This window comes from Mobula birostris, chromosome 4, assembly GCF_030028105.1.
Source record: "Mobula birostris isolate sMobBir1 chromosome 4, sMobBir1.hap1, whole genome shotgun sequence".
NCBI lineage: Eukaryota > Metazoa > Chordata > Chondrichthyes > Myliobatiformes > Myliobatidae > Mobula > Mobula birostris.
The window spans coordinates 107874952-107894348 of record NC_092373.1 but is presented as its reverse complement, the minus strand read 5'-3'; the positions used below and the strand labels follow the sequence as shown (position 1 = coordinate 107894348).

The 19397-nt window shown below is 40.9% G+C and overlaps 1 protein-coding gene across 1 annotated transcript in view; it reads left to right on the top strand.

Annotated features, from left to right (window-relative positions):
• LOC140197066 (SH3 domain and tetratricopeptide repeat-containing protein 1) overlaps positions 1-19397 on the top strand; it is a 109958-nt gene that overhangs the window by 16157 nt on the left and 74404 nt on the right. The window contains exons 6-7 of the mRNA XM_072256985.1: positions 12179-12249; positions 13165-13360. Coding sequence (XP_072113086.1) covers positions 12179-12249; positions 13165-13360 — 267 coding nt within the window. The remainder of the gene's footprint in view (positions 1-12178; positions 12250-13164; positions 13361-19397) is intronic.

Genomic DNA, 19397 nt, shown 5'->3' with positions numbered 1-19397 from the left:
CGGGATCTGGAGCTGCAGCTTGATGACTTACAGCTTATTAGGGAAAGTGAGCAGGAGATAGATAGGAGCTACAAGGAGTTAGTCACTCTGAGGCTGCAGGAGTTAAACAAGTGTGTGACTGTCAGGGAAGGGATGGGAAGAACACAGATAGTAGAGGACACCCCTGTGGCCATCCCCCTCAGTAATCGTTATCTGGTTTAGGATGCTGTTGAGGGGGAGACCTGACAGAGGATGACCACGGCGATCGGATCTCTGGCACTGAGCCTGGTTCTGTGGTGCAGAAGGGAGAGAAGAAAATGAGGAATGGGGCATCTTCTGGGAGAGGTATGACCTGTACAAAAAGGACGGGTTACACCTGAACCCAAAGGGGTTCAATGTCCTAGCAGGCAGGATTAATAGAGCTGTTAGGGAGGGTTTAAACTAATTTGGCAGGGGGATGGGAACTAGGATGATAGGGCTGAGGAAGGAGAAAACAGAAATAAATCAAAGATAGCATGCAACAGAGATGATAGAAAGGACAGGCAGGAGATGAGGCATAATCACAACCAGTGGCATGAGTTACAGGGCAATAGAGGTGTGGTGCAGTTAAAACAGAAAGCAACAAATACTGGACTGAAAATATTGTATTTGAATGCACACAGCATAAGGAATAAAGTGGACGTTCTTGAAATTCAGCTACAGATTGGCAAATATGACATTGTGGCCATCTCTGAAACTTGGCTAAAGGATGGCTGCCAATGGGAGTTGAATGTATTGGAAAGATAGGTTAGTAGGCAGAGGGGGTGGTGTGGCCCTGTGTATAAGAAATAATATTAAATCATTAGAAAAGGATGACATGGAATCAGAAGGTGTAAAGTCTCTATGGGTTGAGTTAAGAAATGGCAAGAGCAAAAGGACCCTAATGGCAGTTGTATACAGGCCTCCAAACAGCAGCTGGGATGTGGATTACAAATTACAGCAGGAGATAGAAAAGGTGTGTCAGAAGGACAATGTCATGATAGTCGTTGGGGACCTTAACATGAAAGTGGATTGGGAAAACCAGGCCAGTACTGGAGCTTAAGAGAGAGAATTTGTAGAATGTCTAAGGGATGGCTTTTTAGAACAACTTGTTGTTGAGCCCACTAGGGGACTGGCTGTGCTGGATTGGGTGTTGTGCAATGATCCAGAGGTGATAAGAGAGCTTAAGGTTAAGGAACCCTTAGGAAACAGTGATCACAATATGATTGAGTTCACTTTGAAATTTGAGAATGAGAAACTAAATTCCAATGTGTCAGTATTTCAGTCGAATAAAGGAAATTACAATGGCATGAGAGGGGAACTAGCCAAGGTTGACTGAAAAAGGACATTAGCAGGAAGGACAGCAGAGCAGCAATGGCTGGAGTTTCTGCAAAAAATGAGGGAAGTGCAAGACAGATATGTTCCAAATAAGAAGAAATTTTCGAATGGACGAAGGACACTACCGTGGCTGGCAAGTGAAGTCAGAGCCAAAGTAAAAGCAAAAGAGAGGGCTTACAAGGAAGCCAAAGCTAGTGGGAAGATAGAGGATTGGGAAGCTTTATAAAAACTTGCAGAAGGAAACTAAGAAGGTCATTAGGAAGGAAAAGGTGAATTATGAAAGGAGCTGGCAACTAATATCAAAGAAGATACTAAAAGCTCTTTTAAGTATATAAAGGGTAAAAGAGAGTTGAGGGTAGATATAAGACCAATAGAAAATGGCCCTGTAATGAGAGACGCAGAGATGGCAGAGGAACTGAATGCATATTTTGCATCAGTCTTCACAGTGGAAGACATCAGGATATTCAAGAGTGTCAGGGAAGTGAAGTATGTGCATGAAAATTACAACTGAGAAGGTGCTCGGGAAGCGTAAAGGTCTAAGGGTGGATAAATCTCCTGGACCTGATGGAATGCACCCTTGGGTTCTGAAGGAAGTAGCTGGAGGGATTGCGGAGGCATTAACAATGATCTTTCAAGAATTGATAGATCCTGGCATTATACTGGATGACTGGAAAATTGCAAATGTGACTCCGCTATTTAAGAAGGGTGGGAGGCAGCAGAAAGGAAACTTATAGACCTGCTAGTCTGACATCAGTGGTTGGGAAGTTGTTGGAATCGATTTTTAGGGATGAGAGTACAGAATACCTGGAGGCACATCACAAGATATGCCAAAGCCAGCATGGTTTCCTGAAAGGAAAATCTTGCCTGACTAACCTCCTGCATTTTTTTGAGGAAATTACAAGCAGGGTAGACAAAGGAGATGCAATAAATGTGGTGTACTTGGATTTTCAGAAGGCCTTTGACAAGATGCTGCACATGAGGCTGCTTAGCAAGGTAAGAGCCCACGGAATTACAGGGAGTTACTAGCATGGGTGGAGCATTGGCTGGTTGGCAGAAAACAGTGGTCCTATCCTGGCTGGCTGCCGATAACCAGTGGAGTTCCACAGGGGTTGATGTTGGGACCACTGCTTTTTACGATGTATGTTAATGATTTGGACTATGGGATTAATGTGGCTGAATTTGCTAATGATGCAAAGATAGGTGGAGGAGCAGGTAGTGTTGAGGAAACAAAGCCTGCAGAGAGAGACTTAGATAGTTTCGGGGAATGGGTAAAGAAGTGGCAAATGAAGTACAATGTTGGAAAGTGTATGGTCATGCACTTTGTTGGAAGAAATAAATGGGCAGAGTATTATTTAGATGGGGAGAGAATTTAAAATGCAGATATGCAAAGGGACTTGGGAGTCCTTGTGCAAGATACCCTAAAGGTTAATCTCCAGGTTAAGTCGGTGGTGAAGAAGGCGAATGCAATGTTGGCATTTATTTCTAGAGGTATAGAATATAAGAGCAGGAATGTGATGTTAAGGCTTTATAAGGCGCTTGTGAGACCACACTTGGAATATTGTATGCAGTTTTGGGCTCCTTATTTTAGAAAGGATATACTGACATTGGAGAGTGTTCAGAGAAGATTCATGAGAATGATTCCAGGAATGAAAGGGTTACCATGGGAACATCTGCACAAGGAGGTTCTGAGGTCTGGTACCAGGAGCCATACTTCCTGATGCCAACTCATCAGTCTTAGAATTCTTCTCTCAATCATTGCAGAGCCATCAGTATATAGAATCATATCTTTGGCAGAGTGATAACCAACAGGGCACTGTCAATCTCCTTGTCCTTAAGTCAGCTATCATGTGTTTCTCATTGACATACAGGGATTCTTAATGCAGGTGCACTGCACAGTATTGCTTTTAAAGTTTGAAACACTCAGTTGTTCTTCATAAAAAGTTACAGGATTGTCTGAGGACTTATTGTCCTTCAGTAGATTGTTGAGTGGTTGAGCAATAGTTGATGAATCTGCCAATAGCTTATCAATACATTGATTAACAGTGGTTTCATCTTCAATCCTATGTGTCTTCACTCCCTTGGTCTTTATTGGAGCAAGCTGTGACACAGCTGTCAATCTTGCTTCATGGCTGTCATCCTCACTTGAGTTGCTAGGGGCTCGTGTGGAGTCTGTGTCATATCCATCCTGTAAGGCTGCGGAATTCAGATGGTGGTGCTGTGTAGGGAGACTGTTCGATGTGGATTGCAATTCCTCAGGCAGAGTTTCGGAAGTAGGTGTTTCCTTGGGTGGACCACCAGCAGTAGCGTAGCGTCACTAGCAGGATCACCCATGAGAAGTCGCAGCTGCGCTTTAAATTCTTCTTTCCGTTCATCTTGAAACTCTGTACATGCACATCAGTTGAGTTACTGAGTTGTTCCTTTGATTGTTCGGTTTGTGCAAAAATTTGCTCTTTGGAACTTTTACAGTTTCTATCTTTTTTTTAGTTAATTGCAAGTTTTGCATTCCTATCAATAAAAAAAACTGGTCTCGTTAACTTTCCTTCACTCACAAGTTCAATCAAACCACGTGGTCTTATCTTTAAATCAGTAGCAACCATTTCCTGGCCCTTAATAAAGTTAATATTGGTATATTTTGTTTGGACTTTTTAAATTAACTTTATCAAATTGTTATGTTTTATTCAGGTAAGATCGCTGAGGAGGATTCATGACTTTGGCCATTGTTTTGATTTGATCTTAGTTTGTACATACTTTTTATTACTTTGACTGTGATCACAAAATTTTAATATTTTGCAGCTGAAATTTTAACATCGTCTTGCAACCTGAATTTAATTATTTTTTTCCCTGTGCTTGAACTTATTTAAGGTTTTCTCATGCACACCACTGGCTTGGACGCATTTAGAATTTTTTTTATCTGTGTTGTGCTGCTTGTGCAAATTTAATTTTTTGACGCTCTGTTATCTTGCATATTTAGTCTGCGCTCTCCGTTTTGCACATGGCTCTACTGCATTGCTTCTTCTTTTTCCACAGATCTGTTTTATAAAATATCAACACAGCAGTCCTCAATCCTAACTTTCATCTGATATTCAAAGCCAGAACCTGTTTTTCTTTCAGATAATTGGGGAACATGGGAGGAAGTTTCCTTGCACACTTTAAAACTCCACTTTTTGTCCTTGAGTGTAACAAATTCAAAACTTGGTAATACCCTGCCGACTCCACCAGTTATTAGATTCTGCTGTTTAAATTCAGGGTTCTTTCAGAGTCAGGAACGAGGAACAAAACTTGTTGCTTCACAATTGCTTTATTAAGAGTTGATAGAACAAAAGGAACGGGATCAGAACAGTGACAGGGAGTCTTACTACTTGAAGACAGGATCTAAAGATGGTGCATAGAATAAAATAGCTACTTTTATACCCAAAACAAAAGAAAATTCCATAGATAACAACAATAACCCAATTTAAAGAAAAAAACTTATTTAATATTAGAACCATAGAACCATAGAAACTACAGCACAGAAACAGGCCCTTTGGCCCTTCTTGGCTGTGCCGAACCATTTTCTGCCTAGTCCCACTGACCTGCACACGGACCATATCCCTCCATACACCTCCCATCCATGTATCTGTCCAATTTATTCTTAAACGTTAAAAAAGAACCCGCATTTACCACTTCGTCTGGCAGCTCATTCCATACTCCCACCACTCTCTGTGTGAAGAAGCCCCCCCAATGTTCCCTTTAAACTTTTCCCCCCTCACCCTTAACCCATGTCCTCTGGTTTTTTTCTCCCCTTGCCTCAGTGGAAAAAGCCTGCTTGCATTCACTCTATCTATACCCATCATAATTTTATATACCTCTATCAAATCTCCCCTCATTCTTCTACGCTCCAGGGAATAAAGTCCTAACCTATTCAACCTTTCTCTGTAACTGAGTTTCTCAAGTCCAGGCAACATCCTTGTAAACCTTCTCTGCACTCTTTCAACCTTATTTATATCCTTCCTGTAATTTGGTGACCAAAACTGAACACAATACTCCAGATTCGGCCTCACCAATGCCTTATACAACCTCATCATAACATTCCAGCTCTTATACTCAATACTTCGATTAATAAAGGCCAATGTACCAAAAGCTCTCTTTACGACCCTATCTACCTGTGACGACACTTTTAGGGGATTTTGTATCTGTATTCCCAGATCCCTCTGTTCCACTGCACTCCTCAGTGCCTTACCATTAACCCTGTATGTTCTACGTTGGTTTGTCCTTCCAACGTGCAATACCTCACACTTGTCAGTATTAAACTCCATCTGCCATTTTTCAGCCCATTTTTCCAGATGGTCCAAGCCCCTCTGCAGGCTCTGAAAACCTTCCTCACTGTCTACTACACCTCCAATCTTTGTATCATCAGCAAACTTGCTGATCCAATTTACCACATTATCATCCAGATCATTGATATAGATGACAAATAACAATGGACCCAGCACTGATCCCTGTGGCACACCATTAGTCACAGACCTCCACTCAGAGAAGCAATTCTCTACCACCACTCTCTGGCTTCTTCCATTGAGCCAATGTCTAATCCAATTTACCACCTCTCCATGTATACCTAGCGACTGAATTTTCCTAACTAACCTCCCATGCGGGACCTTGTCAAAGGCCTTACTGAAGTCCATGTAGACAATATCCACTGCCTTCCCTTCATCCACTTTCCTGGTAACCTCCTCGAAAAACTCCAACAGATTGGTCAAATATGACCTACCACGCACAAAGCCATGTTGACTCTCCCTAATAAGCCCCTGTCTATCCAAACGCTTGTAGATTCTGTCTCTTAGTACTCCCTCCAATAACTTACCTACTACTGACGTTAAACTCACCGGCCTATAATTTCCCGGATTACTTTTCGATCCTTTTTTAAACAACGGAACAACATGAGCCACTCTCCAATCCTCCGGCACCTTGCCCGTAGACAGCGACATTTTAAATATTTCTGCCAGGGCACCTGCAATTTCAACACTAGTGTCCTTCAAGGTCCGAGGGAACACTCTGTCAGGTCCTGGGGATTTATCCACTTTAATTTTCCTCAAGACAGCAAGCACCTCTTCCTTTTCAATCTGTACAGTTTCCATGGTCTCACTACTTGATTCCCTCAATTCCATAGATTTCATGCCAGCTTCCTTAGTAAATACAGACGCAAAAAACCCATTTAAGATCTCCCCCATTTCCTTTGGTTCCACACAAAGCCGACCACTCTGATCTTCAAGAGGACCAATTTTATCCCTTACAATCCTTTTGCTCTTAACATACTTGTAAAAGCTCTTTGGATTATCCTTCACTTTGACTGCCAAGGCAACCTCATGTCTTCTTTTAGCCCTCCTGATTTCTTTCTTAAGTATTTTCTTGCACTTCTTATACTCCTCAAGCACCTGATTTACCCCCTGTTTCCTATACATTTCATACAACTCCCTCTGCTTCTTTATCAGAGTTGCAATATCCCTTGAGAACCAAGGTTCCTTGTTCCTATTCAATTTGCCTTTAATCCTGACAGGAACATACAAACTCTGCACTCTCAAAATTTCCCCTTTGAAGGCTTCCCACCTACCAATCACATCTTTGCCAGAGAACAACCTGTCCCAATCCACGCTTTTTAGATCCTTTCTCATTTCTTCAAATTTGGCTGTAAAATTGCTGTAAAGTTAACCAATGAGAAAATACTAGCCACTTTAATGAAAAAACAGAGGCCAAGAAGCTTCTAGGATTACACTTTTATAACCACTAAGGCATATTAATTGTTTATATAAAGGCTACTTAAAATACAAGCAGATAATTGGTTGCTAAACTGCAAAGAAAATGGTAATTAAAATGAAACAGGCAGATCCAAAAATACTAAATTACTAAAGCTATTACATGGTATTACAGGAAAGATTCTTGAATGGATAAAGCAGTGGCTGATTGGCAGGAGGCAAAAAGTGGGAATAAAGGGAGTCTTTTCTAGTTTCTGCTGGCGACCAGTGGTGTTCCACAGGGGTCTGTGTTGGGACCAATTCTTTTAATGGTATATGTTAATGATTTGGATGATGGAATTGATGGCTTTGTTGTAAAGTTTGCAGTTGATATGAAGATGGGTGGAGGTGCAAGTAGTTTTGAGGAAGCGGAGCAGCTTCAGAAGGACCTAGACAGATTAGGAGAATGAGCAAAGAAATGGCAGATGGGAAGTGTATGGTCATGCACTTTGGTAAAAGAAATGAAAAGATTGAGCTATTTTCTAAATGGAGAGAACGTACAAAAAAAACTGAGGTGCAAAGGGACATGGGGATCCTTGTGCAGGATTCCCTAAAGGTTAATTTGCAGGTTGAGTTGGTTCTGAGGAAGGCAAATGCAGTGTTAGCATTCATTTCAAGAGGACTAGAATATAAAAGCAAGGATGTAATGTTGAGACTCTACAAAGCACTGATGAGGCCTCACCTGGAGTATTGTGAACTGGGTTGGACCCTTTATCTTAGAAAGAATTTGCTGAAACTGGAGAAGGTTCAAAGGAAATTCACAAAAATGATTCCAGGATTGAATGGCTTATGATATGAAGAGCATTTGATCGCTCTGGGCTTGTATTCACTAGAATTCAGTAGAATGAGGAGGGACCTCGTTGAAATCTATCAAATGTTGAAAGGCCTTGGAGTGGAAGGGGATGTTTCCTATAGTGGGAGAGTCTAAGACCAGAGGACACAGCCTCAGAATAGAGGGGTGTCCTTTTAGAATGGAGTTGAAAAGGATATTTTTTTGCCAGAGGGTGGTGAACCTGTGGAATTCTTTGCCACAGGCAGCTGTGGAGGCCAGCTCTGTTATGTACATTTAAGGCAGAGGTTGATAGATTCTTTATTGGTCAGGGCATGATGGGATATGGGGAGAAGGCAGAAGATCAGGGCTGAGAGGAAAATTGGATTAGCCATGATGAAATGGTGGAGCAGACTCAATGGGCCAAATGGCCTAATTATACTCCTATGTTTTGTATTCTTATGGTCTTGAATATTAACAGAGATGAGCAGTTACATAAAATACAAGCAGGTAATTAATTGTTGAGCTGCAAAGAAAATAATTAAACAGTCTAATTTAATATCTGGACCTTATTCATGCTCACCATGATGTCTGTCTACATTAATCCCATATGCCTTTATGCCTTTCCAAGTAACTATCCAAATAATATAATTGTAGCTGTATCTACCTCCACAATCCCTTCTGGCAGCCCAAAGATGCACCACACTAGATGTAGAAAAATGAGCCCCTCAAATCTTCTTTATATTTTGCCCCTCTTATCTTGAACCCTTCGATTCAATTTCTCATCTTCCCTGAGAAAAAAATTCTAACTGTCTATTCCAACCATGTCCCTCATAATGTTATAAATCTCTTTAAAAAGTCACCCTTAGTCTCCTGTGTTCCACTATGGAAACTTGCAGCCTGTCCAGGCTGTCCTTTATAATTATTGCCCTCTATTACAGGTGAATATGTTCTGTGTTGTCTATTTCTACCACAGTCATGCTCTGCAGAAATGTGCACAAAACTCTAATGAATGCAGTCAAACCAGAGGATGAGCTGTGTGAGAATAGGACCAATCAGGTGCAATAGTAGAAGTGTGTGCATGGAGTCAGAGGAGGTAGCAGAAAGATAATGTGCTGGAGCATTTGAAAAACATTAAGTTAAATAGGTTGCTGGGACCAGATGAGATATACCCCAGGTTACCGTGGGAAGCGAGGAAGGAGTTTGCTGAGCCTCTGGTGATGATCTTTGCATCATCAATAGAGATGGGAAAAGTACCGAAAGATTGGAGGGTTGCAGATGTTGCTCCCTTGTTCAAGAAAGGGAGTGGAGATAACCCAGTAAGTTATAGACCAGTGAGTCTTACTTCAGTGGTGGGCAAGTTGTTCAAGATCCTGAGAGGCAGGATTTATGAGCATTTGAGACACATTATCTGATTAGGGATAGTCAGCAAGGCTTTGTCAAGGGCAGGTCATGCCTTACGAGCCTGATTGAATAATTTGAGGATGTAACAAAACACATTGAAGGTAGAGCAGTGGTTGTAGTGTATATGGATTTCAGTAAGGCATTTGATAAGGTTCCCCATGCAAGGCTCATTCTGAAAGTAAGGAGGCATGGATCCAAGGAGACCTTGCTTTGTGGATCCAGAACTGGCTTGCCCACAGAAGGCAAAGGGTGGTTGTAGATGGTTCATATTCTGCCTGGAGGTCAGTGATCTGTGGTGGTCCACAGAGATCTGTTCTGAGACCCCTCCTGTTATAAATGACCTGGATGAGGATGTAGAAGGGTGGGTTAGTAAGTTTGCTGGTAACACAAAGATTAGGGGGTGTTGTGGATAGTCTGGCGGTTGAAAGAGGTTATTGCGGGACATCGATAGGATGCAGAACTGAGCTGAGAAGTGGCAGATGGAGTTCAACCCAGGTAAGTGAGAAGTGGTTCATTTTGGTAGGTCAAATTTGAAGACAGAATATAGTATTAATGGTAAAACTTCTGGCAGTGTGGAGGATCAGAGAGGGTCTGTGTTGATAGACACTCAAAGCTGCTGCGCAGGTTGACAGTGTTGTTAAGAAGGCGTACGGTGTGTTGGCCTTCATCAACCATGGGATTGAGTTCAAGAGCCGTGAGGTAATGTTACAGCTATACAAGACCTTAGTTAGACCCCACTTGGAGAAATGTGTTCAGTTCTGGTCACCTCTCTAAAGGAAAGCTATGGAAACTATAGAAAGAGTGCAGAGCAGATTTCCAAGGATGTTGCCTGGATTGGAGAGTGTGCCTTATGAGAATATGTGGAGTGAACTCAGCCTTTTCTCCTTGGAACGACAGATGACAAGAGGTGACCTGATAGAGGTGTATAAGATGATGAGAGGCATTGACCGTGTGCATAGCCAGAGGCTTTTTCCCAGGACTGAAATGGCTAACATGAGGGGGCATAGTTCTAAGGTGCTTGAAGTAGGTAAAGAGGGGATGTCAGAGGTACGTTTTTCACACAGAGTGCTGGGTGTATGGAATGCACTGCCAGCGAAGGTGGTAGAAGCAGATACAATAGGGTCTTTTAAGAGAATCTCACATAGGTACATGGAGCTTAGAAAATTAGCGGGCTGTGCAGTAGGGAAATCTAGGCAGTCTCTAGAGTAGGTTACATGGTCAGCACAACATTGTGGGCCGAAGGGCCTGTAATGTGCTGTAGATTTCTGTGTTCTAACTATTTTTTTGTGCAGCTGCATCTGACGTCCTAGCTTCTTACCCTTAATGTTTTGGCAACCGATGAAGTCAAGCGTAGGAATAGCCTTTTTCATTACCGCTTGCATCTGTGTTGAAGTCGGGCATCCATGAATTAATTTCCATATTAACTACCTTGAAGCTTATCTCAAATTTCAAGATAAAATTGATGTTAATTGTCTCTAAAGTGCTGTCCCAATAACTTATTTGCCTTGTAACATTCTGGGTCAGTAAGCTTTTCACATGATACTTGAAAATATCACTACAAAGCCTTTCAACACTAAGGCACTTGCAGTTAATGGAAAGGAAGATGAAATTCCCTACTGTTACTCTTCTTCCACCTCTCTGTGATTTGCTTTCACCTCTACTTCTTTCTCTACTGCTGACTGTTAATCCTGTAGTAATCCCTAATATAGTTGTCGCTGCCTTCTTTCGAAGATCAACCGATGGTGCCTATAAAAGTTATTCACCCCCCTTGGAAGTTTTCATTTTTTAATTGTTTTACAACATTGAATCACAGTGGATTTAATTTGCCTTTTTTGACACTGATCAACAGAAAAAGACTCTTTTGTGTCAAAGTGAAAACAGATTTCTACAAGGTGATCTGAATTAATTACAAATATAAAACACAAAATAATTGATTGCACAAGTTTTCACTCCCCTTTCATATGACAGACCTAATCATCACTGGTGCCACAGAGTTGACATAGGTCTCTTGGTGGCCTCCCTCACTAGACCCCTTGCACGGTCACTCAGTTTTTGAGGGCAGCATGCTCTAGGCTGATTTACATTTGTGCTATATTCTTTCCATTCCTAGGTGATTGACTTAACTCTACTCCAGGGGATATTCAGTGACTTGGAAACTTCCTAGACTCCTGACTTTTGCTTTTCAATAACCTTTTCACAGAGTTGCTTGGAGTGTTCTTTTATCTTCATGGTGTAGTTTTTGCCAGGATACTCTCTCACCAGTAGTTGCACCTTCCAGATACAGGTCTATTTTTACTCCAACCAATTGAAACACCTTGACTGCACACAGGTGATCTCCATTTAACTAATTATGTGATGACTAAAACCAATTGGCTGCACCAATGATGATTTGGTGAGTCATATTAACGGGAGTGAATAGTTATTCAATTATGTGTTTTATATTTGTAATTATTTTAGATCATTTTGTGGAGATCTGTTTTCACTTTGACATGAAAGAGTCTTTTCTGTTGATCAGTGTCAAAAAATCCACATTAAATCCACTGTGATTCAATGTTGTAAAACATTTTTTAAAAAAATGACAACTTTCAAGAGGGGTGAATACTCTTTATTGGCACTGTACAAGGACTCAGATATATATAGTATATCTTCAGTATTGCAGTAAGGTACACCTTTATTAATATTGTAATGCCTCATCATCTTTACATCATGACTCATATCCCATCATACTTGAAGGTTCTGTACCCATATTAACTTGCTAAAAATTATACAGTAGATGAAATCTGAGGGATATTCATAAATGTTGACATATTTGACTGCATTTAAGCTAAAATAGTTAAGACTAAGTCTAAAGTCTGGCCTGAGTCACTGTATAAATTCTCTCATGAATCTGGTCTGTTTTCAGGTGGTTTTTCAAAAGTTACCATGAAGAAATTATGACAAGTGATGGGGTGGCAGGATTTTCCTGTTCACTTGGTAAGGTGCTAACATTTTACAAAAGGCTGTGTGACATAAAACAGAAATTGCAGTAGCTGGGCAGAGGGACTTTTGGAGCAAAGTGGTTTGGAGGGGTGGTGATGGTTTGGACTGTGGTTGGATGAGTAGGAAAGGTGGGTACTATTGAACTGGGAAAATGCATTGAGTGGTTCATGCTAATGCCAGACTTCTGGATGGCAGTGTACTTCTCAGACCAGTTCGGGTAGATGCCCTTTAATAGGTGATGAAGCAGGGGTGGGGGGAAGAGTGTTGTGAAAACCTTCTGCATAAGTGAACCACACTGACTACTGCTGTCATGTGGATTGACCAAAGTCAAAGCAATGGCCTTGCATTTTACTACAATGCCTTGGCTCCTCTGTGTGTTAGTGCTTCAGCTGATTAAAGGACCACACCCACGTTTTTGTTTTCTTTAGAGAATTTTTCATTCAAATTGAATTGTTTAGTCAACAAAAAAAACGTGTTGTGGTCCATTTTCCAGACAACACCATGGGTGTTTTTCCTTCAGCTTATTGAAGTTACTGCAAGGTTGTGGTAGAGGCTGAGGGCTGTGACAGAATGACACAATTTAAATGATGGACCTCCGGAAAGTCAGGGTTACATTTGCAGACTGACTATTGGTGTGGTACAAAGTGATCACCCAGTATAGAGGGCATGACATTGGGAGCAGTTAAACTGAAGCCCAAGTAAGTCATTAATACATGTGGAATGTTTTCTTTACTTCAAGGCCCTGAAACCGTGGGGAAAGACAAAAAAGAGAAGTATGGGAAGTTCTGACGGATAATGGGCTTAGTTTTGCAGCAGGAACATTGACAGGGAGCAGTTTTGCATGGAGTGTGCTTGTGGGATTGAAGGAGAGTTAAAAGTTGATTGTCATGTGTTTTCAATCCTGGTCAGGAACTGGGTCCTGTGTGGCAGTGATTAACAATGAAGACTTTGGACTTGAAGAGCTGAGTTTCAAGACGGGTGACAGGATAGTAATCATTGGTTTGCTCAGCACAAGCATGCAGTGGTTTCTTGGTCAAAATGAAGCAACCGGACAAACTGGATTTGTAAAAATAACTCATGTGAAACCGGATAACTTTATGACACTGTAAGTAATTCTTTTCAGATTTAAAAACCCAGTAATTGTTCATTAATCGCACTATTAACTGACCTCTGTTGGAAAGTACAGAAAAGGAGCATTAAATTAATCTACCTGTTGCTACTTGCAGTGAATTTCAAATTGGAGAGCAAATATTTGAGCAAGACCCAGAGAGTGTAGTAATTAGTCCAAGTCAGGTTCATTGTCATTTACACAATTACATGTATGTACAGGTACAATAGAAAACTGACTTGCAGCTGTATCACAGACACACAGCATCATATAAGCAGGAAGGAAGATATAAATTAAACATAGTATTTCTACAAGAAACAACACAATTGGAACAAAGAAAGATGTTTACTTCAGTGCAAAGTGATCAGAATGGTCATAGTGTCGCTAAATTGCAGTGATTAGGGTTTTGCCAGTTGGTTGGAGGGAAGTCGTTCTTGAACCTGGGTGGTGTAGAACTTCAAGCTTCTGTACCTCCTACCTGATGATTGCTTAGAAAATAAGGCATGGCGCAGGTGATGGGGATCTTTGGATGTTGACTACATGAGGCAGTATTTCCTGTATTTACTACCAGTGGTGGGGACGGATGTGCCAGTGATTTATTGAGCGGAGTCCACTTCTCTCTGAAGCTTCTTCTGGCCCTGCATGTTCAGCTTGCTGCTTTTAAATATCTTAATGCAATTAGTCAGCACACTTTCAACAGTACATCTGTAGAAGCTTGTTAAAATGTATGGTGAGAAGAGGAACCACCTAAGAAAGTAAAGGCTCTGGTGCACCTTCCTTGTAATTGTGCCTCTGTTCAAATGATGATCACTAAAGGTGCAGGCAGTAGATAGTATGATTATCAGTACATGATATTGAAGAAAGAACTGTGTATGAAATTGAATCACATATTGGAATAGTTCAGATTCTTTGGAGGTAAGACAAGGTAAATGATGTGGGGATTTTTCCCCTATGGAAGAGTCCAGAGCAAGAGGGCAGTATCTCTGTAAGAGGAGTCTATTTAAAACCGGAATGGGAGGAATTTCTTCTGTGGGGTGTGATCCTTTAGCACTCGTGTCGCAGAAGTGTGGAGACAGACTTCTTGTGAATATTTAAGACTGAGATATATTTCTGACCAGTTTAAAAAAAATCAAAGGTTATGGAGAGAAAAGACAACAAAAAAAGACAAGAAATGTCTGATCAGCTGTGGCCTTATTGACTTATGGTTCAGGCTTCAGGCGCTAAACGGCCTATTGCCTATCCTACTTCCCATTCAAAAGGCAATTGAATGTGATTGGAAAAAAGTATTCAAAGAAACTAAAGGAAATATCTTCATTGATTAAAATCAGCTAAATCGTCATAAACACGAGGAAATCTGCAGATTTCAAAAGGCAATTGAATGTGATTGGAAAAAAGTATTCAAAGAAACTAAAGGAAATATCTTCATTGATTAAAATCAGCTAAATTGTCATAAACACGAGGAAATCTGCAGATGCTGGAATTTCAAGCGACACACATAAAAATTGCTGGTGAACGCAGCAGGCCAGGCAGCATCTCTAGGAAGAGGTACAGTCGACGTTTCAGGCCGAGACCCTTCGTTAGGACCGAAACATTGACTGTACCTCTTCCTAGAGTTGCTGCCTGGCCTGCTGCGTTCACCAGCAACTTTAATGTAAATTGTCATAATCCATTTTCTGCTCATGCTACGTTTTTCTCTTGTGCTTTGGATGTCTCTGGGTGTTCCATTGTTGGTGTTGTTTTTTACAGCTCAGAATCCTGATCTCCAGAAGAAGCCAAGAACTAAACTTTCATTGTTGAGGGGAGGGGGTGCTAGGGTGGGAGGGCGGATGGAGTTCGGTGTTTATAGTGGGTGAAGAGAAAGTGTTTAAACCTGGTCATTTAAATATCATTGTAGATAGTGAATTAGATTCCCCTCAACGTGTTTGTGTCTGAATTAGCAGCCAGCTAACCAGAAGTTGTTTTCTGTATAAATCCTCAAAGGTTCATTGTGGACCTCTGGTGTTATTAAGTGCCTGAATAAACAAAGGCAAATTTAAGTTGCCTCCATATTAGACAGTGGTAATAATGTGTTCAACTGTATGATAATAGGCCAGATTGTAGCCTCAGAATCAATTTTATGGCAACAAGCTTTCAGAGTCTGCAAAAGTAGAATTTAAATAGCAATTATTTTAATTGATCAGTCCACCTGGCATATTCCTAACATTTTCTTCCTGATGTTATGCTTTAAGCTTTTCTTTTAAGTTGAAGTATACAGTGGCCCATCAATTCCACAGTTATTGCTGTTACAGGTGTCAACACAGCAGTTAAACACCGTTCCATTTCTTTAAACAAGTACCATAATTGCATTGATCTCCCAACATGGTTGTCTGTGCTGAGAAATCAAGGCACTTTTGCTTAGCTAGTGCACAAAGGTACACAGAAATCTCTCGGAAAAATGTCATAACCTCACTCCCTGGTGAAAATCTTCACTTCTGTCACAATGAATTGTGCAACATTTTGAAAGTAAAAAATGTTTTCTTATTTGTATTAAAAGTGGAGAGATTTAAGTTAGTAGGTAAGATTTGTGCATCTTTTTTGCCTCAGAATCTTTCACTTAATCATCTTTATATGTAAAATCTTTTGCTATAATAAATATCCAAGTTTATAGTTAAGCTTAAATGTTTTTAATTTGCATATCCTATTGTATTATAATTAAGGACAAACTTGCATTTGTAGTAATATAATTATAGTGAATAAAACACCTTTACTGTCCCTGCAGTAATGTAAGAAGTATGACAGTTGGCAGATTCATACAAATAAGAATGAGAATGTGTATTTGCTGGTAGTTGTTGGGGAAATGAAGGGTGACAGGAAACTGGGAGGAAATCCCAGATTTCCAGGACAGTATTAGTGAGATTCCTCACAGCACCTGAGAGATTAAATTAGCTCTTTCTGCAGTGTCTCACCAGAAAATATTTGGTGGTTTGTATTTTTCAGTCAATACTGAAAGGGCAGCAATCATTCCATAAAGGTCAAGGAAGCTTTATGATTTGTGAACCAAGAAGTAAAAAAAAAATAAATTCCTATTTTATTTTGTTATTATTTTATAGACTGTGGCATACACAGAACAAAGATGGAATGTGAAGTACCATGAAGTCCTTATTTTAAGCCATGTTATTCTGGGTGACAAATAATGATTTTCAATAAATGATTAAAAGCTATTAAACAGCATTGCTGAAGAATAGCAAGAATCGTGCCACATGTTTCAAATTCACATCAAGTTCATGATTCATTTGCACATTTGCATACTCTCTTCATCTGAATTATCCCTGGCAGCTACTTAAGAGCTTAACTGTGTGTCCGGATGCCAGAAGTTGCTATCTGATGTATACAGGAATAATGGGTGAATGTGGACATTTGTAATCTGTCACATCAAATTCTGACCTATAACCTGATGGTGTAAAGAGAAGTTACTGCTCCAAGTACCAGATTTCTGTGAGTGACAAGCTGTTTAGAGTTGCTGACCATTACGCACTTTGCTACTCTTTGAATATCTGCATGAACTATATATGCTGGCTACCAGTTTTAGAGCACACAGCAAGGCATGGCAAAACCCAGGGAGCTCTGGTTGTAATGTCCATCACCTGATGGGATCCTTTGCTCCCAGCTGTACCAGCTGTCAGAACTTTAGAACAGGATTTGAATATTTGTGGATGTCTCTGATATTCAAAAACATGTTGAAGCTGTTTTTTGAAGTGCTTTATTTTAAATTTAAACATCTAATATTGGAAAATACTTTTAATTACTAGGAAACACTTAGTAACTAAATTAAGTAAACTCGGTTTTTAACTTGCCTGAAGCTTGCTCCTCTCCATCAAAGCCACGCTTTGTAAAGAATAGAATTACTGAACTTTCAGGGGCTGCAACTGGTACATGTGTAACGTGGATTTCCTAGTATAAGACCATAAGACATGGGGGCAGAATTAGGTCATTCAGTCCACAATTCCATCATGCAGATTTATTATCCCTCTCAACCCATTGGCAGGAGAAGAGAGAGCAGCGCACCGCGTGTGCGCAGCCCTCCGGTGAAAAATGATATAGTATCCATTAAATAGGGGCCATGGACAATTCTGATTTGATGGAGACGGAGAGGAACATCTGGAGAAATTTCTGAAACGCTCGTTGTCTGCTGTGGTTACTGCGTGGTTGGGAATCTTTCGAAGGGTAGACCCCAAAATTCCCAGCTTTGCCTGTTGTTGGCGACCGAGATTGAGGTTGAATCGTTCGGACAGAGATGGCGCTCAGTACTTGGTGCCGGAGAGCTAATTCGGAGGCTCGAAGTTTTCAGATGACTCAGAGACGGATTGTGGTCGGGCATGGCAGGGAGAGTTTTCCTTCCTTCTCCCATCTGCGTGAGATGAGGGACATTTGAGAGACTTTGAACTTTTACTGTGCTCATGGACTTCTTCATCAAGTTATGGTATTGTTGCACTGTTGTAACTATATGTTATAATTATGTGGTTTTGTCAGTTTTTTCAGTCCTGGTCTGTCCTGTGTTTTGTGATATCACACCGGAGGAAATATTGTATCAATTCTTAATGCATGCATTACTAAATGACAATAAAAGAAGACTGCGTGTCTTCATCCTCCTGCCTTCTCCCCATAACAGTCGATACCCTGACTAATCAAGAAACTATCAAATACTGCCTTAACTATACCCAATGACTTGGCCTCCACAACCATCTGTGGGAATGAATTTCACAGATTCATCACCATCTGGTGAAAGAAATTCCTCCTCATCTCTGTTCCAAATTGATGTCCTTCTATTCTGAGGCTGTGCCCTCTGGTCGAAGACTCCTCCACTATAGTAGATACTCTCCCCACATCTATTCTGTTCAGGTATTTCAAGAGTGATAGGTTTCAATGAGATCCTCCCACATTCTTCTAAACAGCAGTGAGTACAGGTTCAGTGCCATTGAATGCTCATACATTAACCATTTCATTCTCAGAATAATTGTGAACCTCCACTGGACCCTCTCCAATGCAGGTACATCTTTTCTTAGATAAGGAGCTCAAAACTGCTCACTACCGGCCAATGTCTTATAGAGCCTTAACAGTGCGTCCTTGCTTTTACATTCTAGTCCGCTTGAAATGAATGCTAACACTGCATTTGCTTTCCTTACTACCAACTCAATCTGCAAGTTTACCTTTCGGGAATCCTCCACAAGGACTCCCAAGTCCCTTTGCACCTCAGATTTTTGAAATTTTTTGCCTGTTTAGGAAATAGCCTGTCTTCAATTCCTTAAAATAAAATGCATGACCATACACTTCCCTACACTATATTCTGTCTGCCACTTTTTGCTCATTCTCCCAAATTGCCCATCCTTCTGCAGAATCCCTGCTTCCTCAACGATACCCACCCCTCCACCTATTTCCGTATCACATGTAAACTTAGCCATAAAGCCATCAATTCAATCATTCAAATCATTGAAAAGTGAAAAGAAAAAAGGAAAGACACCTCACATCCAGAGTTTCTCCGATTAGCGGATGATTTCCCTCCACACCTCTCACCTCTCATACGTGGTTCCCCACTACGTCAGAGGCAAGTCACAGCAGTGGTTTGCCATTGCCTTTTGCCGGGTGAGTTTCCAAAGAGATCACCAGCTCATAACCCAGCACGGATGGAAAGTGTGCAGGGGAGCCGGCTGGATTCGAACTCGGGACCTCTTGTCCTGAAGTCTGGCACTAATGTCACTACACCAAGTGGTCCCAAAACTGACCCCTATGGAGCAGCCAGCCAGAAAAGGCTCCCTTTATTCCTACTGTCTGTCTCCTGCCAGTCATCCAGTTTTCTATTCATGCTAGTATCTTTCCTGTAATACCATGGGCTATTAGCTTGTTAAGCAGTCTCATGTGTGGCACCTTGTTAAAGGCCTTCTGAAAATCCAAGTACACAACAGCCACCAATTTCCTTTGTCTGTCCTGCTTGTTATTTCTTCAAAGACTTCCGACAGATTTGTCAGGCAAGATTTTCCCTTAAGGAATCAATGCTGAC